The sequence below is a fragment of the Aphis gossypii genome, chromosome 3 (assembly GCF_020184175.1).
Source record: "Aphis gossypii isolate Hap1 chromosome 3, ASM2018417v2, whole genome shotgun sequence".
NCBI classification, from domain to species: Eukaryota; Metazoa; Arthropoda; class Insecta; order Hemiptera; family Aphididae; genus Aphis; species Aphis gossypii.
The window spans coordinates 39,257,951-39,284,663 of record NC_065532.1 but is presented as its reverse complement, the minus strand read 5'-3'; the positions used below and the strand labels follow the sequence as shown (position 1 = coordinate 39,284,663).

General features: G+C 26.3%; 2 protein-coding genes and 1 long non-coding RNA gene across 4 annotated transcripts; 2 read left to right on the top strand and 1 right to left on the bottom strand.

The window, feature by feature from the left end:
- Window positions 1–1,069: 1,069 nt before the first annotated feature.
- LOC114121526 (uncharacterized) lies at window positions 1,070–7,655 on the top strand. The gene is made up of 4 exons (XM_027983919.2): window positions 1,070–1,367; window positions 1,430–1,493; window positions 2,736–4,011; window positions 4,684–7,655. Exons 3-4 carry the CDS (start codon window positions 2,762–2,764, stop codon window positions 5,981–5,983), a joined length of 2,550 nt encoding a protein of 849 aa, XP_027839720.2. The 5' UTR covers window positions 1,070–1,367; window positions 1,430–1,493; window positions 2,736–2,761; the 3' UTR covers window positions 5,984–7,655.
- LOC114121538 (glycogen phosphorylase) lies at window positions 7,494–25,036 on the bottom strand. Of its 2 annotated transcripts, none has more exons than XM_027983937.2 (14): window positions 24,576–25,036; window positions 13,363–13,647; window positions 13,160–13,291; window positions 12,962–13,073; window positions 12,627–12,772; window positions 11,803–12,114; window positions 11,489–11,652; window positions 11,085–11,199; window positions 10,785–10,967; window positions 10,445–10,570; window positions 10,068–10,289; window positions 9,207–9,469; window positions 9,031–9,097; window positions 7,494–8,148 (listed from the first exon to the last, which is right to left on the bottom strand). In XM_027983937.2, the coding sequence occupies exons 1-14, from the start codon at window positions 24,825–24,827 to the stop codon at window positions 7,978–7,980; spliced, it is 2,550 nt and encodes an 849-aa protein (XP_027839738.1). In that variant the 5' UTR covers window positions 24,828–25,036; the 3' UTR covers window positions 7,494–7,977. The 2 variants fall into 2 exon arrangements, with proteins under 2 accessions (XP_027839738.1, XP_027839739.2); XM_027983938.2 differs by lacking the exon at window positions 24,576–25,036 and adding an exon at window positions 16,090–16,547.
- On the top strand, window positions 16,714–17,328 carry LOC126551439 (uncharacterized). Its single transcript, XR_007605346.1, has 2 exons — window positions 16,714–17,020; window positions 17,158–17,328. It is a non-coding gene; the product is annotated as an uncharacterized LOC126551439 (long non-coding RNA).
- Window positions 25,037–26,713: the final 1,677 nt, after the last annotated feature.

The window sequence follows — 26,713 nt, the reverse complement described above, 5'->3', positions numbered from 1 at the left end:
ACTTATTAAACTTTTTAAATTTTTTAAATTTTAATAAAATAATAATATAAATTAAATTTATCGCTGTGTTAATGACTCAAGTGATACATAAGTACATAACTGTCAACTAAACTGATGATAATGTAATAGTAAAAAAAACTTACCTAACGTCAATTTAATTTGTTTTTGAAATAAAATGGATCGTCATTCGTCTGTGTACCTATAGGCTATAGGCGAAGATTTCATTGAAGAAGTAAATTTGTTTTTAAAATAAAATTAGCATCAGCTACTAAATAAACAAAATATGACGAATGCATTTGCAAATTACCAAATCTTATTCAAGACTATCAATAAATATTTTTGACGTTTTTATCATAAATTTAATATATTTTATTACAAGTTATGACCATTGATCACTAAACAATAATAATAATTTATAAAACACAAAACAAATAAACGACAAAAATAATAATCAAATATTTTATTTCTATAACAGCTGAAAATCAAGAATACCTAGGTTTCTCTTTATTAAATATCTTGAATAAAAAAATAAATATTAATCCGTACCTGTAACGAATAATTATAATATACTTATACTAAATTTGAGTCTGTTCTGAAGAGCTATATTGTTTGCTCCGTTTGAATTTACATATTATAATAATTATAAAAGTTGTATTTTTACACTATGGTGTATAATTACATATATTTTTGAAGAAATAAAAATAATGTAAAGCTGTAAACAGTGCTACAGCGGTAACTGTCGTTTCTAAAACTGATATAATATCAGTAAATCAGTTATTATATATTATAAAACATACCTACACAGATATATAAAATAAACTTATATTTATATACTTTATTTTATAAATCTGTGAATACATATTACATTATATATTAATATCACGGCCTCAGACTATTATTATTAGATTAATATTAATTAATATAATTACATTTATGATCTATATTATATTATACCATAGGTGGTTTTAATATGACAAATTTAATTTGAAACCATTAGACAAAGATAGCAACAAAAAAAAAAAAAAAAAAAAATGAAATTTTATTATTTTGTAAAAAGAATAAAAAATGGACTCTATAGTAGTTCGTGTTTTTCAGTTAACCATTCTATTATAATATATTGGCATGACATCTTACAATTACTAGTAGATGGCGCTTTTCAGCTTTACATTTAGTATCTTGGGCTTGTAATCATTTTTCATTGGGTTTAGTGCATGTTTAGTGGGTTTCCTACAACTTTTCTGTTTATCTAAATGTTCATTGGAGTTATTATAATTTCAATTTTGTCAAAAATAATTGCGTCATTGGGTCATTTTCGAAATTTAAAAATTATTTATAACCATATAATGTGATTTTATTAATACAGAAAGGTAAGCGTTAATTTTTTTAAATACTCGAATTTAAGAAAATGTAGTTCTGTGCTCTTTTACAGATTACATATTGATAATGATTTTATCTCAATGCTCTACATGTGCCACAGTTTTATTGGAATATAAGTAAGTAAAAAGTACTATAATAATTTTTATTACCATAACAATATCATAAAATTAGAGTAAAATCATAGATTTACAGTACCAAATTAATAGACACTGGTAATGTTCTTAACATCTTGATTATTGTAATACTGTTCTGTACTCCTGTGTTATTATCCCAATGAACCAATTCTAATTAAAACATTACTATGATTCAAACCTATCTATTCTTGAAGTGGTACTGGATAATTATTTAAAATTAAAATGTAGTTGGTAGGTAAACTAAATTATTTCGAATTAATTAATTTATATTAGAGCATATTAATAATAAAAGTTAAAAAAAATATTTTAAATATTTATTTTATAAATAAATTTAAACATAGTTTATCTTAAAAACTGAGATTTTTATCAGAAAAATGATTGTTTTTATAATACATTATAATAAATATATATACAACACTTTTTTAAATTTTACTGTCATGTGTAAATATATCTTAAATACCTCTAACTTTTATTGATATTTTTATCTTATTAACTAATTTATTATCTAATTTTATTTAGTACAAATTATATAGGATATAGATATTATATTATTAAACAAAATATATTGATTATTCCAGCAGTTCCCAACCTTTTTAGCTGTGTAGACCACCAATTTTGTAAACAAAATCTTTGAGGCCCACTTATAGCACACTTATATACGTATTCATATGCATATAATATATAATATGTATTTAATATTACATGGTTCACAGCCGAGTGCCATGCTGCTCGTGGCCTACAAGTGGGCTTTGACCCATGGATTGGGAACCGCTAGATTAGTCTATTTAAACAATATAAATGTTGGTAATAAATAAGTTGTCTAGATTTTTAATAAATATTAACAAAAATGAATTAAGAATTTTTTTATTCTCATTAAAATTTCAAATATTTCATTATTTGTAATTTTTATTATTTTATTATTTATAATATAAAACACTTTATGCAAGTTAAGGTTAAATATTTTTCCAGCTATTTGATACAAAAAAATAACTGCTTATATTTAGTTGCCTTCTTTGGATGTAGTTTAGACATTTAAATCATATTTGCTGTATTAAGTAATGAAAACATAAATAATACGACTAACAACCCTGTGAAAAATATCCATACCAATTACAAATTATTAAAGAATTTGTAGTATTAAAGTATACCTAGATAATTGTTCCATTGTAACCTACTCCATTTAAAATAAATATTAATTAGGTATATTTACTTTATTATTTATAGATTAAATTTTAAATAAACATACAAATATGGACGCATATGGTAACCCAATTCCCGGACCATCAAAAGAATTTGTAAATATAGAAACTACTGAATCAACAGCTGCTTATGACTTTACATGGTTGGAAAATGAATTCAACAATGATGATGCTAATGAAGACTCAAAAGTTCCAATAAATATAGTTAAAAGTCTGAATAAAAATGATAGTTATAAATTTGAACAAATTGGAACTAATCCTAATATTCAAGATTTTTTTGAAGAAATTGATTGCATAGATTTTAATCAAGATGATATCGTTCAAAATAAATATAATCTTACTGAGTTATTAGAACAATGTAATAAGTTTATTGATATTTTAGGCCGTAATATAGTTTATTTAGAAGAAACAATGATTGAAATTCATAGAAATATTGAAATTTCAAAAAGAAATGTAACCAAAGCTTTAAGTTGTATAAAGTTTGAAAAAAAATATATGTCTAAAGTTCAAATGAAAAATTTGAAAATGAAAGCACATTTGGCTAACTTTTTTAAAATTGGTTTAGTAAACTGTCCACGGAATCCTCATCTCAAAGAGTTATATGAAACTGAAAGATTAATGTTATCGTACAATGGACGTTTTATATTTGAAGAATGTATTGAAAGAAATCAATGGAACCAAGAGTTTAAAAATAAATTAGAAAAAGCAATACATACTGAAGTGTTAAATAAATTAAAAATTCCTATGCTTGAACAGCACTTGCGTCTTAGTATAGATGGAAATAAACAAACTGATCCAATTATTAAACAAAAAATTGAAATTGAAATGTTAGACCTAGAAAAAGAATTAGATATTATAGCGAAAACACCGTTTAAGCAGTTAGTCTTTCAGTTTATGGACTCAGACGCAAAGTATGATTGGTTACACATTGCAAAAGAAGTGGATAAACCTGATATACAATGTCAAAGGTTTTGGAATTTAATTTTAAAACCTCACATATCTAGAGCTAGATGGACTAAAAATGAAGATGACAATTTAATTCAAATTGTTGCAAAAAATGAGGAAAAAAATTGGCAAAAAATAGCTGATGAATTAGCTACTAACCGTAATGAGTTACAATGTTTTGTTCATTATCAAAAATATAAAAAAATGATTCACACAAGAGGTAAATGGACAAAAGAAGAAGATCAGAAACTTGTAGAGATAATTAAGGAAAACTCAATAGATAATATCATCAATTGGCAAAGAGTATATTTTGCTATGCAAGATAATAATAGAACTGTTGATCAAATCTACGGCAGGTATGTTAATTTTATTATTTTATTTATTAAATTATTTCATAATAAAATAAAATAAATTAATCCTTGTTTAGACTAAGACTATTGTATGCTTAAATTTAGTTTCTTTACTATTAATGTATTTTTGCTTACTTATTAAGCTGAACATGATTTCAAAGGAATATGTTTTAAAAGCATTTTGTTGTGATTATTCAATATTATTTTAACAGAGATTGAGAACAATTTTATTTTATTTTTTATTACCATTTACCGTGTATAGATAATAAATTATAATTTTAGTTTTTAATAAATTATAACATTTTTAAAGCAAAATTAAAAACTGGTTAATACTTGATTATATATTTTATAATAGTTTCTATTCGTTTATTTTTTTAAAAATTGCTCGTTAATTTAGATCAGTAGTTCTCAATCTCTTTTGGTTCACGGCACACTATTATTCATCACAAATTTTCACTGCACTCTCAGGTACTTGACAACTACAACAACTTCAGCAATTTCGCCGAAAACACTGTTTTCAATATTTAATAACATTTCTTGCAGCACATCAGCTGGGAACCACTGATTTAGATCAATAAAATTAACTTAACTTTTTAGTTTAGTGATTTGTAGATATATTTTATGAAAAATGTTTTTTGTATAACATATTTATTTTTAATTTGATGTTTTTTTTTATAGATATATGCAAAGTTTAAAACCAGGCATCAAGAAAGGGTTTTTGACTGATAATGAAAAGTTTATTATTAAAGAAGCTAAAATCAAAAATTTACCCCCATCGATAGTATCAATGAATCTAACTAATCGAACTCCTGCACAAGTTCGTAATGCTTATCGTAGAATTGTATTATACAATGAAGATATTTATAGAGGTGGTTGGTCAGCTGAAGAAGATAAAATGTTATTACATGCTGTAAATTCTTTTGTACCTAATGAATTTAGTTGGACACAAATATCTCAACAGGTGCCTGGGCGTAATGGAGAACAATGCCGTCATAGATATAAATTAATTGAAAAAAAATTAAAAATCAACCCAAATTTAGATGTTGATAATCTTTCACGCCCATTCCGATCTTACAGGTATAAAGAATTACCCTTTTTTCCAGAAGATGAATCAAATTTTGATTTACAAGAACAATTTAAACTCAATCGTCAATTGCTTAAAACATCTAATATGCCAATAGAAACAATTGCCGATCGCAAGTTAAAAAAAGCATACTTGGAAAATAAGTTTGTTATTGAAAATTGCCATATGTCTAGTAAATGTGATCTCTACAAACACGTACTTGATTATTTAGGAGCTAATTTGGTTGCACCTAATACTTTTACCCACACAGATGATTTGATTGATGCTGGACTTATGAGCATGATGACTTATATAACAGAGTGTTCCATTGATGTAATGTCTTTAGATCCTAGTAAAGTTGAGCATGATTTGTGTAATCCACTATTAACCCATGAAGGAGTTCACAATGTCTTAAGAACAAGTGATATAATCAATTCCGATCTAAGTGAAATAGAAGGTTTATTAGACATTAGAATAAGAAATATTCATAAGGAACAACCAAAAGAAGATTTAAATTCAAATAATTCTACTAAAAAAATAAAAGATCCTCTACTACCTCTACAGTTCATTGGTTCCGTACCGCCAAATTATGAGACTTTTAAAATCTTGTATGCATATATGAATTCTATAACTTCATTCATGAAAATCGATCAATGTAAAGATTCCAGTTTGAATTTTGATTGGGATGACGAAGAATCTATGAAATTACAGAAACGCCTTGTCGCCATGTTAAGGTTACCAGCATTATTTTCTAATTTGATACCTTACAATGTAGCAAACATAAATATGCTTGTGAATGCTGACAAAGTTAATAAAGAAGAGATAAAAATAGTACCGCCTTCAAATTATTCTAAAGTTAATTATGCACACTCTAAAAATAAAAAATACAATTTCAAGTTGAAAAGTTTTTTATAAGAATGTTCTCAAATTGTATTAATGATAACATTAGTAATACAAGTATATGTACATATATATTTCTGTAAAATGGCTATCAAAAGTGAGATTTTTTTTTTTTATATTATTAATAAAATTTTACTATTTGTTTATATATCAGTTTAATTTGTTAAAAACAAATAAGATTTTTTGTAATAGTAATATTATGAATTATGATCTCAATGATTTGATTTTAAAGACTGAAATTTTAGTTATTTTAAATATTGTTTAACTTGATATGTATATAGAACAAGTAAAATGTATAAATGACGTATTGAATTAAAACTTATCATTTATGATTATTATATTTTATACCTATATACATTTAAAATTAGCTTGTTAAGACTATTTTTAATAATTAATTAAATATTTGAATCCTAATAAAATAACATAATGAATAGTGATCATTTGATTTTAATGTTAAATTAATAAAATTTCAAATTTCAAAAACTAAATATTAATTGTTTATTATTTTATAATTAACTAGGTAACAAATGTATTTTACTTTCTATTTAAGAACAGATATAAGTTTAAGAACCAATTACAAAAAAATTAATATTACCATGTATTTTCTTAAATAAATTGTTCATTGTTAAAAATTCAATATACTTAGTCAGTAGTCTTTTAACTGTTTTTAAATTTGCCTGTTGTTCATATTTCATAAATTAGTCATTTTGGAAAAAAAAAATAAAATCAGTGCATACTATATAATACTTTAATGTTTTGTAGTTTTTGTATCTAAATAAAAATTGTAATAAATGTACCAAAATTCAGCATGTGTTGTCTATGTCTTACTAAGTGAGTTTCTAACGTACATCATAGCAAATGTGTGTTCAGCAGAACACATTTTTTGTGATGTTAGCTTTAATATTAAAGTATATTTACATATTATCAAATTTAAAGGTAACAATATTATTTAGGAAATGACTTAAGATTTTATTGATATAATCATTTTAAAGTGAGTTATTTACATTTTAAAGTTTTTACTATTTTACTTAGTTATAAGCTCACTTTAAAACGATAATATCCATAAAAGCATATGACATTTCCTAGATAATATCCTTACCTTTAAATTTGATGATGAGTAAATTTACTCTAATATTAAAGTTAAACATCACTAAATATGTTTTGCTGAACGCAAATTCGCTATGCAGTATGCTAGTAAAACAGAGACAACACCGCGCGTTTGTCAAACTTAGGTCATCACTCATCGCCGTGATTGGTACCTATAGGTATATTGTGATTAATAAATTAAACATAATTAATCATTTTTAGATAATAGCAGGTATTTACTTAATAATTATGTTATTAAACATTAAACGTCTTTTGGCCTACATATTTTTTTATTGGAATAAAATAAGTAAACTAAATTTTCCTTTTTGGGCTTTAATATTTAGGTGTTTCAACTGTAACGATTAAAAACAACAATTTCGATTACACGATATAGGTAAACGTATATTTAATATTATTAAGATCCGTAACATAAAAGGTATAACCGACAAACATAATTTATTAAAATTAAAAAAATTTACATAGGTACGTTTATACAATAAGCGAATATATATATATTATAATTAGATAATGTGTGAAAATATTATTATGACGGCGGGTAACCATGTGTATAATTCAATAATATTTAAGTGTTAAAAAAATAGGTACCTATTAAAATATTCAAATAAATTATCATGTATGTACTAACATAAAGTGAGGAACAAAATCTTTCAAAAACATACACACATACACGACACACACACACACATGTATGTATATATGTATATATGTATATATTAGGTATTATTAAATAATTTTTTTGCTTAATCGTTAAAAAAAGAAAAATTCCCAACATTAAAACCGTACATTCGCGTACGCGTACCTATTATAAATATATTATATTAAAAATATTAAAAATATTAAATATTCTGTAGTTGAAAAATGAATAATATAATAATATCATCATCATCGACATAGTATTATTATTAAGATTGTTTCGGGAGATCTGCGATACGTTCATGTGGTGCCGGCAATTTCTCCCATGACGGCTCGACGCCCCAAATCTCTCTGGCGTACTCGGTGATCGTGCGATCGGACGAGAATTTTCCAGAGGAGGCAATGTTACGGATGCACATGCGTGTCCACTTGTTCTGATCCTATATAAAACAACAAATCGTTTAAAAAAAAATGTAAATATATATTAAATCGATTGCCACACGCCAGAGGAAAAGAGGAGACTTCTATGGTATTTATATATTTATTTTGGGCACTCATAAAAAAAGCCAACTATAGATACGAATCCGTTTTACGTGACCAAAATCCAAATCTTTAATTAAATGTTGCATATTTCTTTATCTTACGCTTTTTGATGCACGGTAGTTTTTTTTTTTTAGTAACGTTTTTTATCAATATGACAATATATTATGATATTTTTCTATTGTATAAGTTAAACTCGCATTGTCCGACTGTCGTGTGTACATTATCACATTTCGCACGGAAAAAGAAATGTTAAATCAATTAAAAAACAATAATAAGGTTCATCCATTGATTAATGTTTTTATTTATTTGACTATTGTTATATGGAATGCATTTGAATAACTAATAAGTAATTCTATTTTAATATTTTATGTGCTATTTATTAACGAAATCTTTAAAAACAAATAAAACACATATTTTATGGTTTTTATAAGTTGCTTTTTACACGTGCTTTAGTATCAAATGTTTGAAGGGTTATAACTCCTCTTCCTCAGAAATATCTAATTGGAAATGTTGTTATTTCCCCATATATATGCACGCAAACCTACGTGTGGATAATAGTCCGAAATAGTTCCACAATCAAGCCCAAATCGTAAGTCTAGAGGATAAGAGATCTGAAGGGGTTGAAAATTTCAATACCTGAGGTTAGCCATCTGGGTTATTTATAATTTTTTTTTTTAAACACTCATAGTGCTTACTGCTTACGCATATTCGGTCCTTTTTACGAGCTATACCCTATAAGTCGTCCGGCCTTAAATTATCATTATAATTTCATTACATACCAAATACGTCTCGTTGACCTTATCTTGAGCTTTAATGTAATCTTGGTAGTCGGCCAACAGGAAAAATCTAATAGTAAAAAAAAAAATCCAGAATAATACGTTATTGTATTTCCAAACTGCTATGCAGAAATAGGTAATGAAATATCGTAACGAATAACGATCGTCGATCGACATACCTGTCCCATTTGAGAAGGACGTCGACGATGTCCTTAAACTCGTCATGGTTGTTGGGGCTGAAAAATCCATTTTGAATTTGGTCTACACACTGTTTGAGTTCCGGTATGGATTCGTAGTAGGTGTAAGCATTGTAGCCTTTTCTCTTCAACAATTCCACTTCGTCGACGTTCATGCCGAAAATAAAAATGTTTTCATCTCCCATCTCTTCGGCCATTTCAACATTTGCACCGTCCAACGTGCCGATGGTAAGTGCACCGTTCAACTGAAAATAAATAGTTTAACCGTTAATTGATCGCTGTGCAACACATTAGTAACGACGGAGAGGGTCTCATACGATGAAAATTTCTGAGGTTTTGAGTACTTCAATAACTAACTTTTATTTATTTTTTATTACGGTACCTATTTAATAAAAAAATAGATATTGATTTTTTTTCTCTATAAAAATGTTTTGTTTCATTATTATCAGTTTTTATAATAATATTTTCTACATAACGTATTATAGTTATTATAGTTAAAATCTTTTATGTTTCAATATGTTGCACAAAATTATGTAATATTTATGATTATAATTTACAATATATAGAGAACAAAAATATATTAAACATCGATAAAGAAAAAGGTTTATGTGAATTTATACAAAAATTAAATTTAAAATAAAAGTTTCTCTCTCCTAAAATAAATGTGTATAAATATCTGCCTTGTGCCCTTATTAGATATATGCTAAAGCTAAAGTGAGTAAAATATGCTTTAATTGTATATCATCAAAATTAGACATCGTCGCATATACAATAAAATATAATCAGGTCACATTACATAAAATATTATAATTTATAATACATCTATATCAAAATGTACCATACCATGAATTTCATGTTGCCGGTTCCAGACGCTTCAGTTCCCGCAGTAGATATTTGTTGACTAAGGTCTGCGGCCGGTATGATTTTCTCGGCAAAAGTCACTCGATAGTTTTCCAAGTACAACACCTTAAGACGGTCTCCAATCACCGGGTCATTATTGACTACGTTAGCCACATAATTGATGAGCTTGATAATTTTTTTGGCCATGTAGTATCCCGGAGCAGCCTATAATACGACAACAACAAAAACACAATTTTTGTCAATATATTTTTCGAACCCATACATTATACACACTTGAAGTTAAAAAAACACGTGAGCATTTGAGCACTTTACTCTAACTCCCGGACCTAAAAAATAATAAACTGTATATCAATATTTACCTTTCCACCGACCATAACTGTTCTCGGTACGAACTCGCCGTCTGGGTTTTTCTTGATTCTGTTGTACTGGGTGATAATGTGGAGGCAATTCAAAAGTTGTCTCTTGTATTCGTGGATTCTCTTCACCTACATACATATAATGTTGTTTGATAAGTATAAGAAAGTTTAAGCCTTTTTTTATATTTGAACAGACTACGCTGCGAGAACTACTTTCGTATTACTTCGGCGACGCCGCCTAGAATATTTAACCTAACTATGTATTCATGTATATTATATTATATGATTATTATATAATATATATATTACATATAGGTATATAAATATAAGTAGAGATATATACCTGGATGTCAAACATCGAGTTAACATTGATTTTGACGTTGTACTCAGACTCCAACCAATGAGCTAGTTTCATTTTGTTTTCTTGTTTGACTTTTTGCACATCCAATATAAAACTTTGATCGTTTACGAGTTGGTTTAAATTTGTTAGCTCGTCCAAATGCGTGATCCAGTTATCACCGATTCTCTGCAAAATAGGACGTGTAACCATAAATCACAACATTATAATTTATAACATTAATAATTTACGCGAAGTTGTCAATAAAAATAGTGCGATATACGTATAATATAATAATTTTCATACCTCTCCGATGATATCTGATAAATTGGGGTTGCAGAGAAGTAACCATCTACGTGGTGTAATACCATTGGTTTTGTTTTGGAACTTTTCTGGTGACAATTCGTAAAAGTCTCTGAACCTGAAATTCGAATAAAACCAATTGTAATATTTTCTTTTTTTTCTATAACATTTATTTTAAACGATAAAAATAATATTTGTTGTGATAAAATGGTTCTCATATTTAATAGTACAGCAATATAGTTTTCAATATTATATTCTTAAAGTATACTAGATATATATTATTATGAATATTTTTTGAAAGTGTCGAAATGTTACGTATTTTGATATTTTATATATAATGACGTGTTACGTGTTAATTGTAGATAAATAAATAATAAAAAAACATAATGTTATTTAATAATAATTACAAGTCATTTTTGAGGATATCCGAATGAATACGAGCTACTCCATTGATGGCATGAGATCCGACGATGGACAAGTGAGCCATATTCACTCTCTTGTCTCCGTCTTCTTCGATTAGCGACATTCTCTTTAGGCGAGCATTGTCGTTTGGCCAACGTTTTTGTACTTCCTGCAAGAAGACAATTATATTTAAATATTGTTATATTAAATTAAGATACGGTAGTATAGACGATTGATTATTTTAATATATTAATACGGTAAACCGTAAACGTAATATATACGTAAAACTCAGATTTTAGCTCATCGTCATTATTATTACTTGCAAATGCTGGAAATTGATTTCGTAAATGATTTGCATATGCCTCGGCAATATACTGCTCATCAATGACACTGACCACCGTTCCAGTGCTTCGGGCAATACAGTGTGGTTGGTGTAAGCGCAGGTTTTGACGGTGATGTCCCATGCGGCTTCCCACGACAGACCTTCGATATCCATGAGGATCCTCATTAGCTCTGGAATGGCAAGTGCCGGGTGGGTATCGTTCAACTGCAGAGCCACTTTGTCTGGGAAATAGTTGAAGTCAGTACGTAGTTCACCTTTTTTCGTCGCTTTGAACCTCCGAACGATATCCTAGACAAAATTAGGGACCGTCAAAAACGCAAGTTTCAAAAATTTTTAATTATATATATGTAATAATTTTTAATATAAACGGAGACTCGTATATTAAATAAATATATACCCTAATGATCTAACCCTCGGCATTTGACTATTCACTCATCTAAACTGCAAATTATTTTTATTAAAAAAATTTGTTTTTCAATATTTCATATTAATTATACAGTATATAAATATATCATCAGATCATCTACATTCCACACTTCTGCATCGAATTTTTTAGAAAACTATTTAGTTTCTGATTATAAAATTAATAATACAAGTTACACTAAATACTATTAAAAGAAATATTTAAAAATCATCAACTTATAAAATAAGCTTTTTTAAAAAAAGTCGCAATATATTATATTTAACAATTTTCTTTTCAAAAATATAATAGTTGACAGATATAGTTAATGTAACCCAACTTAATAATAGCTGACATTCCATTTATATACATATTTAAATATATAATATATACTACGTACTTGGAGCGTGGCGGAACACATGAAATATTCCTGTTTCAAACGTAACTCTTTGCCTTCGAATAAATTGTCGTTGGGGTACAGAACACGGGTGATGTTTTCAGCCAAGTTCCTATCGAGAACGGCTTGAATGTAATCACCGTCGTTGACTATAATATAATAAAGAAAAAACAAAATGATCAACGATTTTTATGTTACCTATATACAAACAAAATATTTTGTGCACGGAGTACCTATTTGTGATATAGATCGTACATTTTTAAAACCTCAAATATATTTGGTTTCTAAAATTCATATATATATATAATATATATATATACAGTTACGATTCGACTTACAAAACTTTAAGTTGAATTCGACTGGAGATTTGGCCGACCACAATCGCATAGTGTTAACAATGTTGTTCTGATATCCGGGTACTGGACTATCGTACGGCATCGCGAACACGACCTATAAATAATTTATAAACGGAACAATTATAATTTAATAAATATAATGCACAAAGTTCGACTATATGAAGACAATATTATGCATACTTGAGTGTCGATCCACTTTTTGCCGGTCGGTGTGTCTACTACCTTGCCAAAGAAATGAATTGGTAACATATACTCGGGTCTAGCTTTTTCCCACGGGTTTCCAAATCTGAGCCAATCGTCTGGTTCTTCGATCTACAATTTACATTATACAGAACAAATAAACCGATGCATGTATAATATTATATGCATTTATTTTAATTTACCTGTTCACCGTTAACTATCTTCTGAGCAAATATACCATACTCGTATCTCAAACCGTAACCATAAGCTGCCAGACCTAGAGTGGCCATGGAGTCAAGGAAACAAGCGGCCAAACGACCTAAGCCCCCGTTTCCCAGACCGGCATCCTCCTCGAGATCTTCCAATTCTTCGATATCTAATCCCATTTGATATAATGCTTCGTCAACACTACTTTGAATGCCAAGGTTAATCATAGTGTTCTGAAGGGAACGACCAACCAAGTACTCCAAAGACAAATAATAAACACGCTGAAACACAAAGTAATTTTAACATTATTAATATGTACATCAAACATTTTCATTTTTTTGACCGTAAATTGGGAACAGATAAATTAAATATCGTTTTAAATAAAGTAGGATTAATCAAACCAAATTTTAATTATTATTTAATGCAATTTGAAAAAAAAAGATTTTTTCATGTTATTTTCAACAGAATAAAGAAAAGAAATATTTAAAAATTATCTAATATAATGAAATTAAATGAATATTTTTTATTTATAACTCATTTTATTATTTGCATATTTTCTATTTAAATACAATCTATATATTACAGATACATTACTATATAGGGAGTTCTGTTTTTCCTATTCTCTTTGCTCACATACTCCTATTGGTCTACCCTCGATAGAAAGCTTTAAAACTGTATTTTTTAAGTAAAACTTAATAATCTAACTAAAAATTCAATCACATACCTCTCTTACTAATTACTAAGTTACTATATAGTTTTGTGGGTTTCACATATAATTTAAAAATATATACTGTACGTATATCGTGTAATATATTTTAAAGTTCTTGATACTCTGCAAGATTTATTGTTAAATGTCAAGTTATTTTTTTCATATAATTTTGCTTATTGTATCATATTAAATACAAATTGTAAATGCTTCTATTTTTCTAATAAAATAAAAAAAAAAGAATAATATAAATGAATAATTATTAATGTCATTTTTTTTAAGGATCACTAACAAAACCTTATGCATATTATTGATAATTACCAATTCAGTTATTTTTTCATAATTTTAAACAATTGAAATAAGAAAATATAAATGAAAATTATACCTATTGTTTTATAAATATAGTTTGATTAAAATACAAACGTCTAAGAATGCAATTTTAAATCTGTGACCTAGGTATATTTTGGCGAACCCTGTTCATCATTAAACACTACCTACCATTTATTATCAAAATTGCTGACTTTGGAAGAATTTTATTTTTAAATAAGTCATTACGTCTTCCTTTACGACTCATTATTATATAAACTAAACTAATAGTATCTCAAATCTATATACAAATATTGAAATACAATATTATAGTACCTATAAACATGTAAAGTGCCATAACTGATAAAACAAGTATTTGAAAATTAATTTCCATTAATACATACTAGTCTATAAAACATTTATAATATTTTTTTTTATATTTATCATTTTATGTACCTATTAACAAGTAACACAAAAATAATAATTTTTTGTGGTTGTCGGTTGGTTATTAATTACAACCTACAACTTACAGGATTTGATAATATCTTTGTAAATATTATTTTATGTTACTTATATACTGAAAATTCAAATCTCTAAATTCGAAGACTGGGTATTAAAAAAATGTTTAGAAGTAGGTACAACACATTATCAGATAAGTACCTAAGATTGAAAATATTTTTCACAACTAATTAGAAATGCGATGAAATATTAAACTAGAAAGTATAATTTAAAGTTGTAAGTTTGAAATATACTAATCCACATTTTTTTTCGATGTACAAATAAGTACCTAATTATTATGTGTATTTTCTTTATACATTATACTTCAAAGTTATCTTTATAAATCTAAATACAAATGCTGTATAGAGGTAAACTAAATATAGAAAAACCGGCATATAATCGATAAGTAAAAACGTGTATCATCTTAATACGACCGTTGCTAGATAAGAAATAACGCACACAATAATCAAGATTATATAAAATATAGAACACTCGAAATTCAATTTCCGATTGTACTTGACATTATGTTTCTTGACCTACAAAAAGTAATAAGTAATAATATTCTGCAAATAATTAAAACACGTTGGAGAAACAAAATCATTAACGCGATAACCTAAAAGAAAAAACTTAAACAGAGTTCAGCAAATAGTTATAATTAGTGAAAACACTAAAACAGTATATTATATGTGTGTAAACGACTGTAGAACAATATCTCAATAATAATAATAATGTACCTATATAAAACTGTTATCGTATATTCGTATATTACGAAATTATGATCAAAGCGATCTAATTATTATATAATATATACCTATAGTATACAATATATAATAGTATGACTTGGTGTAAATAGCAAATATGTACGACTGCAGATCAATTTCAAATTTTCAGTATTATGAGCTTTCATATCGGATGTTTAGAAAATAAATAACTGTTTAACAAACGACCACATTGAAATAATACGTTTCCGGTTTATTATACACACAATGAATTGGTCAAAAATTGAACACGATTAAAATGTATGAAATGTAGCATGATTTATAATTTAACTTGGCTATGACGTGATGTAGGTTATAGCAAGCACTCGTGAATATTTTTAGAAAACTCGTAAAAAAATACATATGTTCAATGTACATGTGCAACGGAGACGTTCAGATTTAGGTCGCGAGACGGGACGAATAATCGGCGAAAACGATAACACTCGTAGGCGTACCTTTGGATCGGTGTCGTGGTAGTGTTGTTGAGTACGTATCCATCTGGAAGTAAGATTATCCCGAACCATGTAGGACATCGCAAAATAATAATCTCGGGCCGTGGCCACGTTCCTGTCCTTGACCAACGTGAAGTGCAAGTGTCGGTTGAAGGACTTTTTCATCGAAATAACGTTCTCCAGACCGGCGATTGACGCCACGCTGATTTGCTTCCGGAGCTGTTCAAGGTTGGCTAACGGCATGGTGACGATCCCGTTTGTGACGATTGACGTAGGTTTATATTACGATTTTGGATTTATACGGACAATTTTTTCTCTGGTGCGTGCACCGATCGCGATATATGAATCGTAAACGAAGAGATGCGAAAAGATAAATAATTCAACAAACTACGTATAGATAGGATGCGATGTAGAATATTATCGTTATGCCGGCACGAAAGTGCGACGACAACTGAGTTTACAGACTTGATACGATCGTCGCGGTAATCTCGAGACGAAAATATAATAATCCACTCGACCAATAATTACTACTTTGCTGTGCGGAGATTTACCACAATGTTTATTATTATAGTGTCGTACAAAATATCATCGATATAAAATGAATGTCAGATATACCTGCGTCCTGTACGTACTGATATTATTTTTATACACAATTTAATATGTCTATATATTGAATAAAGCTTTTTGGGCGATGACTTCGCTGATTTTCTCAGAATATTTATTTGTTTTTTTCGACATGTGTTTTTAATTTATCTTATCATCAGAGTAATAATATATAAATATATATTTTTTTTTGTTTACAAACAATGTATAGTTTTGTAAAAATTGAATGCTTTATATTACTTTGTTTTTTTAAATCATAAAAATAAAAAATAAATATATGAAATTCATTGAATGGATCCCTCCGAAAGTATAAATTGTATAAATTAAGCAAGTATGTATCTACCTACATAATTTTACTTATATAGCTGTACATTAAAAAAAAAATAACTCAAGATTATTGATTTTACAATATTAATGTAGTATTATTATGCTTCTTATATTGTTATACATATATTTGTCTTCCACTAGGATGAAAAAATTTGGCAACACACACACAATATTTACGAGACGAACACGGTGATCTAAATTTATCAAAAGTACAAATGTTTATTTAAACGACTTCATCTACTGAACCTAACATAATATCGTATATGCCAGAAAATAATAAAATAAAATAAAATAATTCAAATGCATAGATTATTTGACTTTTGTAAAATTATGAGTATTAAAAAAAAGGAATTATTTCAAAAGTACCCAATTATTGTTTTAATTCCATCTTTATATTGCAGTATTTAATACTACAAATAAATAATAATAATTACTATGAACAGTAAAACAATATAGATACCAAAATGACGAAGTATACTGATAAAAGTTAAAAAGTAAATCGATATTAGTCCACTATGACTAGGATAATATATATATTTTTTCTGTTTTTGTTTGACATCTCTCAAATGCAAATTAATAATAAATCATATTAGGAATACATATTACATATCTATAAAGTTATTTTTAAAACTAGCTTTCAGTTTTAGTAAAAAATAACATTTAAAGGTCATTATCATGCCGATTTTTTTTATTAAACTAGATAGTTTGTATTGTTGCAAAAAACATTCCTCAGATGGTATAAAAATTCAAATAATTGAAAATATAGGTAGCCTTAATACTTAAGTACATAAAATGTACATCTAAACATTCCAAAAATCAAAATTTTTATAATTTTATTATTAAAGAAAAATTGAGGTTAGCAGACTTGGACTGAATTACTTTGTCTATTTTTTTGATCACTGTTCAACACTTAAATAGTTCAGCATAATTATATACATTATAAAAGTATTTAATGCTCAAATCTCAAACACTACATTTATGATCTATCAATTACATCATTATAATCATTACCGTATCGATTTTTGATTAACTATAAAATAATAGATTAATTTATTCATTATGGAAAAATATTTTAATATAAAATTGTGTAAATGTAGAAAATGAGTTGTGGATTTTTAATAATTATCATTATTTACATATTATTAACAATATATATCATAATTTATAATATAAACAGATATTACTCAGTAAATATAATAAATAAATTCTTACATATTAAACTAAAATCAGTTGGTTAAATTATTACGATTTGAATACTAAAGTATAATGTTAACAAATTATATTTAATTTTCTTTTATACGTAAATATATAGGTCAATCTTGTTCAAAAGTCATTTACTGATAATAAAAATATGATATTTACGAATCACAACTGTACATCACTACATTAGTATAATATATATAATATATAATATATATGTGTCTGACGTATGTATATTAATGCTATTATAATATTTTTAGTAACAGAAACGCTGCACATAATGATTTAAATATACTAATTAAATAGTATTTATAGATTAGTAATGAGTAATGACTAATGTCGATTATACTATGATACAGCACCTCTATCTACATATCATAACACTGTATTTATAAATCTTAATGTATGATTTGTTTTCGAGATTAACTAAATCATCTTGAGTCATTTAACATTTAATGATTTGAATTAATTTGAGTTGAAAATATATAACTTTTTAACATTAAAACAAATATGTTAATATGTACAAATGTAAATAAACTATTAAGCAACAATAAGAAGGGCATTTGAAATTAATTTTGATTTATACCTTATAGTAGGTACCTACTCGTATTTCATGTGTAATTATTATTTGCTTAATATCTGTGATCTACGATATAGCAAAGGATAAGAGCTAATAAATTATAAATCGATGAAAGCACTTAATTTTTATTAATTTAAAAAAAGCGTAGAACAATCTTAAAATATTCAAAATGTTCATAATAATTGAAAATTTATAAATGCATGATATTGTCGAATAACATTTTTATGTGTTTGAATGCTATTGAAAAAATAATGATAAAGCCGTCAGCTAACATAGATTCTAATTTTTATTTTTATACAAATAAAAATAAAATAAATTAACAAGAAAACAGCATACTTTTACTTTTTATTTTATTATAATAACACCATACAGCTTTTTAAGCTTTTTTCAAGGTAATATATATAGATAGTATAGTATAGGTAGATATTAACAAAAGTCGTGCCATCGTCTTTATGAAATTATGTGTAACTATTACTAACAATAAATCCTTCATATCGTTGCCAGATTTTCGCGGGTATATATTTAAAACCACCTTCAACAAGGTTAAAAGTCAATAACCATGTGTTGTGTACCTAACGAATAGAATCATTTTTGTAAAAAATCTTTAAGAAAACAATCAATTGCAGTGTATAGGTATATAGTGATAGGTATATGTAACGATGTCGGCGTTAGTTATATAATTGTGTAAAGGCGTATAAATATAATATGTAAAAGACAATATTTATGTTATTGATATCAATACCTAATCATCTAATTGAAATGTCTGATCAAACTGAGAAAATTAAAATAAATGGTAATAAACAATATATATGTATATTATATAATATTGTTAAGCCATTATTTCAACTTTTAATTAGGTATCGAAAATAAAATAATATTAATTTAAGATTTTTTCTCATATAATAATTTTACATATATGTAGGTATAACTATTATTTCTAGAAATATCCCTATTATCTGCAATAAGTGTATACAATAATTATTATAATTTAACTTGTAAAAGTTGCATAATATTATTAGTTTTGAAAGTTTTATTTAAGTGTAGTGGCATGCAGATTGCAGAAGCTTTATCGTGGCAATTGTCTCTGTCCTCTATAGTATAAAATTGGTGGGATGTTAGATGAATATTGAAAATACAAAAAAAATGTATTATAATTTATAAAGTATGGCAATGTTATATTTTTACCGTAAAAAAATATTAATCGAACGTAAAAATCCATATTTTGGGTTGGAAATCATTAACCGTTTGTTTTATTTCAAATTTAAAAATTGTTCAGCATTCCACTGTTTCAAGAATTTTGTATAAAATAAATATCTAGTTAGAAGTATTTATAACACGTTGGGTTCTATGATTAGTTCATAGTTGACCTCCTTCATATTATCAAAGTTAAAATATTTAGTTATTGTCATATTATATTTTGTTTATATTGTGTTATTCCAACACAAATTGTAAATATTCTTTTATTAATAATAATGATAAAAAAAAAAAAATACCTAGTAAGAAGTATAGAATAAATTAAAAGAATTATGTAAACATGAATCATATTAACTACATAATAATGTGTGAGGTTTAAAAATTGTTTTAGGCAGCGTCTTTTACATAATGCTTCAAATAAAAATCAATTATTAATTCCATATTATATTATTATGTAAACTAACTAAAATACAAGACATCAAAAGCATGAATGTGAATCTATATCAACGAATTCACTATTGTAAATCATTCAAGTTCCAATTTTAAAAAGTAAAAACCAATACATTATTATTTCTTATCGTTTCACAAATTGATTTTTGAATCATAGCTAATAAACGTATTATTTAAAAAGTTTTTGATGTATAAAAATTATAAATATGTTAAACATTTATACTTAAAATAACTGTCAGGTCTGACTTATACTTGATAAAAAAATTATTTGTTTATTTTTATTTCATCTATCTGAAATGATTAACGATAAATGTATTATACTATAAAGCTAATCAAATAATCATGTTTTGATTAATATGTACTCTTATAATAAAACGTTCTCCAATAAACTTTTATTTTGATTATAAAAAGGTGTAATTATGTATAAATCATAATTTAGAATAAGTAATACGCGTGATTAATGACTTTTATTAGTCAACATATTGAATAATATGATAAAAAGAAACGACGTTTTTTATTTTTGTTTATGGTGATGGTAGAGCCTAATTCTGTAGTTTAAAAAATCGTTGCTTAGGTACTAATATCGAGAAGTGTACAAATTCAAGTTTGAAGATTAGAATATTGGTTTGATAGACAGTTTCTCACAATTTGTTTTCAGTGGCGCGGCGCTAGGCGTGGGCGGTGTGGGACATTGCCCTCGCCTTGCACCTCAAAGGGCTTTGCGTCCTTTGTTACTTAAAAAAATTTTACTAAAAAAATTTTAAAAAAGGCCTCTTTAAGTCTACTTCGCCCACATATAAATTTTACCTCGCCCCGCCACTGTTAGTTTTTTTTGTTGAACATAACAAAATGTTTGAACATTCTCGCATATCAAAAGTGAAATTTAAGACATTTGATTGATGGTTTATAAAAATGTTAGTATCTATGCGTTTTATTTTTAATTTTAAGTGATTGGTTAAACTTCTAATTATTATACAATAGGATCTTATAATAATCTGACACATAATAATATGACACCTATAATGTCCGTTTGGAAAATAACTATAGATTACTCGGACAAAATAATCGTCTGCACATGTTTTTTTTTAAATTTTAATAAATATATATCTTGGTCATAGGAGTATATTTTATAAAAGGCATTAAAATAGTTTACGCTACAAGTAATAAAGACTCTATTTGTTTAAAGAAATTAACTTTTTTTAACGCAATATTTTAAAGAGACTATTTATAAACCACAATTATATGATTTTTAATTTACAGACTATGATGTTTAAAAATATTAGATTACTTAATAATATTATGATAATTATAATAACCAGTGTAAGTACCCACACAATTCAGCGTTATCGTTGTTGTAAGAAAAATACCGTTGTTTTCCGTTGTACATATCAAATAAACTGAGAGTGAACCCGAGATAGCGCACGTAATACCACATAACCATGAATACCATGTCAGATTTATTTTCAGGTATTTCTAAATAATTTAAACAATACCTTACAATAGATGTATGTTGGTTGTGGCAGTTAGGATTTTTTACGACACCACACCAGTCGAGTACAAAGATTGGTAAAAATATACCTAGCTTATATGTAGTGATTAGTGTCGGTCATAAAACTTAAAAATTTGCACAATAGTCTAGTCATTGAACGATTTATAGACGACTAATAAAGATACAAAATCTACATCAATAGACGATTTTCCAGCAAAGTTTAATTCGACGTATTTGTAAGTATACATATACCATCTATATTAATTAGTGATTATTTTATGGGATAAAGGATAAACCGTAAATATAGGTGACCTATTATAATTTACAAATGGTACAAACAACAAACTATTTAAAAAATACAATTTTAATTAACTGATAACTAAATACACTTAAAGTTTAAATAATAATAAATTATTATTCTCTTAATTGTGTTATTAATGTTAAAAGTGATTACTATTTTGTACATAGGTAGGTAGATATTATTATTTATTATTGTTATATTACGATGTTTTCTAGTTTCAATTTAAAATAATAACTAAATTTTACTCGATTATTAGTTTCGTCTTACTTAAAAAATCTTTTAAAATTTTAAATTAATACAACTAATGTTAATATTTTGGGTTTTAACAGTACTGGATTACCTATTCATTTCCATTTCAACTGTAAATATTAGTTAAGTATGTAATTTTTAAAGTATATTCAAGAATCAATAAAAGCAAAACATTCAAACAAAAATGTTTGATAAAATTTATATTTTGTGATTTACAAAAACTGTATAAATAAAAGTTAAAATATTAATTTTGAACTTTATCAAAAGCATTATAATACTGCATAACTACAAATCATAATTATTTTACATAAATAAGATAATTAGTAAAAACTGTATTGAAAATAATAGTATTTATTTAATATTTAACTTATTTCAATTATTAATTTTGATTAATAAAATATATGTTATTATTCTCTGTGTTAAGGTTCAAAATTTGTATTTCTAATCATGCTTTTATATAATCTGTGCTTGTTGCAAGATGAGTATAATATTAATATAATATTATACTCCTACTATATATTTATATCATATTTTTCACGACTTGGATGTAGTTTTACCAATGTGTATGTACTACTATGGTCAATGTTACAACTTACTATATACATTATACATACATAAAACCCCTTACTAGTAATATAACTAAAATACCAATAGACCAAGTACGACATTAATCTCACGTCAGTAAATTCTATCTACCTGCAGATTTTTTAACCAATTGTGCGATTTAGTTATTTTAATGATTGAGAAAAACTATCTCTGTTATGTGTAGTATTATATTTTATTCGAATGAGCTTATATTATAATATACTGTACGATTCACCAAGCATTATTTAATTTTTTTTTATGTATTTATTAAAATTCTGTTTTTTTTATAAAATTTGAAGATCAATTTAAGATTGTTAATATTCAGAATAATTTCAGATCTTTTTATTGTTAAAGAATGTTATTTTGCAGTATAGTTTTTTTTAAAAATGATATTTAGGTACTGGTTTTTATTGTCAAAATAATTTAATAATTCTAATAGGTTCCTGATCAATATTAATCTATTAAAAATCTATAATTTATAGTTAATTAGTATTTATGAATATAATAAGTAGATAATAGACTAAATATTATATATCTATTTTATACTTTATTATATTATGCATTTTTGTATTATTTATTATTAAAATTTACTCGTTCGTATTTCAATTTAGATTTTAGAATAATATTTGATTAACAATTTACATTGAAGAGGAAAAATTGTTTTAATACTTCTTAGATGGCAAAAATTATTTAAGTATTTTAAAATGTAGTCTTTAAGTAGGTATACTCTAAAATTCAAAAAATCAGAAAATAAAATACATACATAATTGTTAAAGAATTTTAAGATGAATATCATCTGGATTTATTAATGTACGAAATAGAACAGTTGAGATAATTAAATCTATGTCAACAGTTAGGTACCGATATTTAAGATATTATCATACGTGAAACTACGGGTTAGGCCATGGCCAGACCAAATACTGGCTGGATATTATAGTATCAAACTGACTAAGTAGTTAGAAGAATTTAAAATTAAAATTAAAAACATACTTGGTCTGTCCTAATAAAATTGTTTAGTTTCGCTTATGCATAATAGGAATATATGATATAATATTATATAAAATACGTAATTGTCAGTTTTTATTTTCCTATAAAAAAGTTAATATGTTTGAGATCATATGGATTTTAAGATTTTTTTGATATGTTTTGATTAATAATACATTCTTATATGACGTTTTTAAAACTCAGGGCACCTACTGACTATTTTTTTTTTTTACCTATACAGTATATATTTATTTTAATTTAATTTTAAAAATTTATTACATGAATTTAAATTAGCAGTGTATGATATAAATAATTTTAGTAATCTATGTCTCCAAAAGCAAGATTTAGAGACACAGAGTTTCAATTACATTGTCGCATTACATATACAAAGTGCAATGAACACTTAGATACCTAAGAAATACGACGAGTATAATTATGCAATTAATCTTATACCTGAATTTATTATAATCTAGTGTGTTTAGTGTGAAATTCGAAATATGCATAATACTATAAACTACTACACTAACCTTCGGGTTGACTGCGTAATGGTGCTGTTGAGTCCTGATCCACCGGGACACCAAGCTGTCCCGGACCGAGTGCGCCAGCGCATAATAGTAATCCCGGATGGTGGCCACGTTCCTGTCCTTGACTAGCGTAAAGTGCAAGTGTCGGTTGAACGTTTTCTTCATAGCCACCACATCCTCGACATCCGCAATGGACTTGACACTGATCTGTTTCCGCTTTTCCACCTTAGGCTTGTTCATATGCACCGTCGGCATGTTGACGGTTTTTTCAATACGATCTATACCCTCGGTAGATGATAAATGCAAATGCAGTGCGTGAAGAGGATAGGTACACGTGTGTGTGTGTTACACAACGTGAATCGTGATATTTTTGATCAAGTGCACGATGGTTGTTAGAAAGATTTTAAAAGACGTCTAAGGTCTTTACTGTTGGCCAGCCGCCGGTGTCGGGTGTACTGTGAAGACTGAAGACACGCGAACAGTTGTATTGGCGTTGCGATCCCATAAAAGTTCCGGAGATAAGAGCGCGTTCGATAAACCTGTAGAATAATAGTAATAATAATAATAATCAAACCACTTATATTTTCTTATTATTTGTATCATCGCGATAAAACGCTACAACTAACGCACAAGAAATCGATAAAATATATAATATAATTTTTAATTATGCAATTAATGTTTAGACAATGTCGACATATTATTATAATATACTAACTGTACTCGTATATCATAGTAAATAACTGACCCAACTTCAAAGTTCAATATTATAATTATAGGATGTGGGTTTACTGTAAGTATAAATTCTATTAAAACGACCAAGACGGTATGCTGACAATGTTCTCTTATATAAGTTATCGAAGTATACGTTCGTGGTTCGTAACGGTTTCTTCGTCATATATAATCTTCGTCATATGCTCTTCTATGTTGGAGGCATGTTCATATGCGATGTAGTATATTATTTGTATTTATCAATTATGAGTTTTACAGTGCTTTAAGGAATATGTTAAACATTGGTTGGTTTTTATTTTAAAGTTAAAAATTAATGAATACACAATACAAATCTTTACTTAAAAGAATAAAATAAATCTTCATCAGTAACAGAATTTTCTAAAAACATTAAAATATGAGATGGATAAAATAACATATATTTGTTTAAGACCTTTGATAGATAAAAAAGTTGTTAATATTTTTAGCTATATGAGAATTAGTTTTAATGTTTAGCCGTAGCCGTTAAATTAATTCTGGTCAATGGTCATACAATATAATTTTGTTTGCTAGTTTATAAAGAAATTTTAATTGTAATAGTTTACATCGTTTTTTAAAAGTCGTAATTGAAAAAACCACACATATATTATCGTAATAAAAATGAGTAACTCTATAACATGTATACCTACTTCACTTTAATTATATCTTAAAAAAAATTATTCTACCCTGAGAGATTTCAATTTTGAATAATATAATCATTAATCGGTATACCATATTAGATTTGCAAATTCCAATTGGATCATGTCAAATAAAAATATAATAATTTAAGGGTATAACTGCATAAGTATCATGAATGTCTTTACACAAACTTTTTATTGCTTTAAACTTTTAAGTTTAAATACTACAGAAATAAATAAGAGATATTATAGTTAAATAACATTATTGTGAAAAATAGTTATAATTGTACATCAAAAAAATAATTTTAGTATAATATTTTAAGAAAAAAAATCCATACATTTATTTTATATTTATTTTTAAATATATAGTTTAAATAGTTTTGAGTGATTTCATGCCGAGTACATAGATTCGTTAATATTACCACTTGAACTTGACGTTCAGTATTGTTATAGTTCTTAGAAATCGTCTATACAAGGTGATGATCGAGTACATTGTGTTGACCCATAAACTTTGCACAATTGTAGATTAAACAAAATATATTATCTAATTTGTTATTTAACATTGTTTTATACCTTTACTCTTAACTTATAAACTATAATAATGAATTTATATAGAAAACTATAGTTAAATATTCCAGAATAAAACATCGTCGAAATAATATACAATTATCATATTATTAAGTAGATATTTAAAGTTGTTGATTTATTTTCTTAATTATTATAATAAATTAATACAATATTACTTAAATTATTGATATA

Bases quoted from the DNA above. Each gene is read 5' to 3' on its own strand.
- LOC114121526 (XM_027983919.2), top strand. From the start codon at position 2,762: ATGGACGCATATGGTAACCCAATTCCCGGACCATCAAAAGAATTTGTA. The intron at 4,012-4,683 runs GTATGTTAATTT...TTTTTTTTATAG, and splicing joins GTTGATCAAATCTACGGCAG to ATATATGCAAAGTTTAAAAC.
- LOC114121538 (XM_027983937.2), bottom strand. From the start codon at position 24,827: ATGCCGACGGTGCATATGAACAAGCCTAAGGTGGAAAAGCGGAAACAG. The intron at 13,292-13,362 runs GTAAATTAAAAT...TGTAAATTGTAG, and splicing joins AGATAGTTAACGGTGAACAG to ATCGAAGAACCAGACGATTG. The intron at 8,149-9,030 runs GTATGTAATGAA...TGTTTTATATAG, and splicing joins AGGTCAACGAGACGTATTTG to GATCAGAACAAGTGGACACG.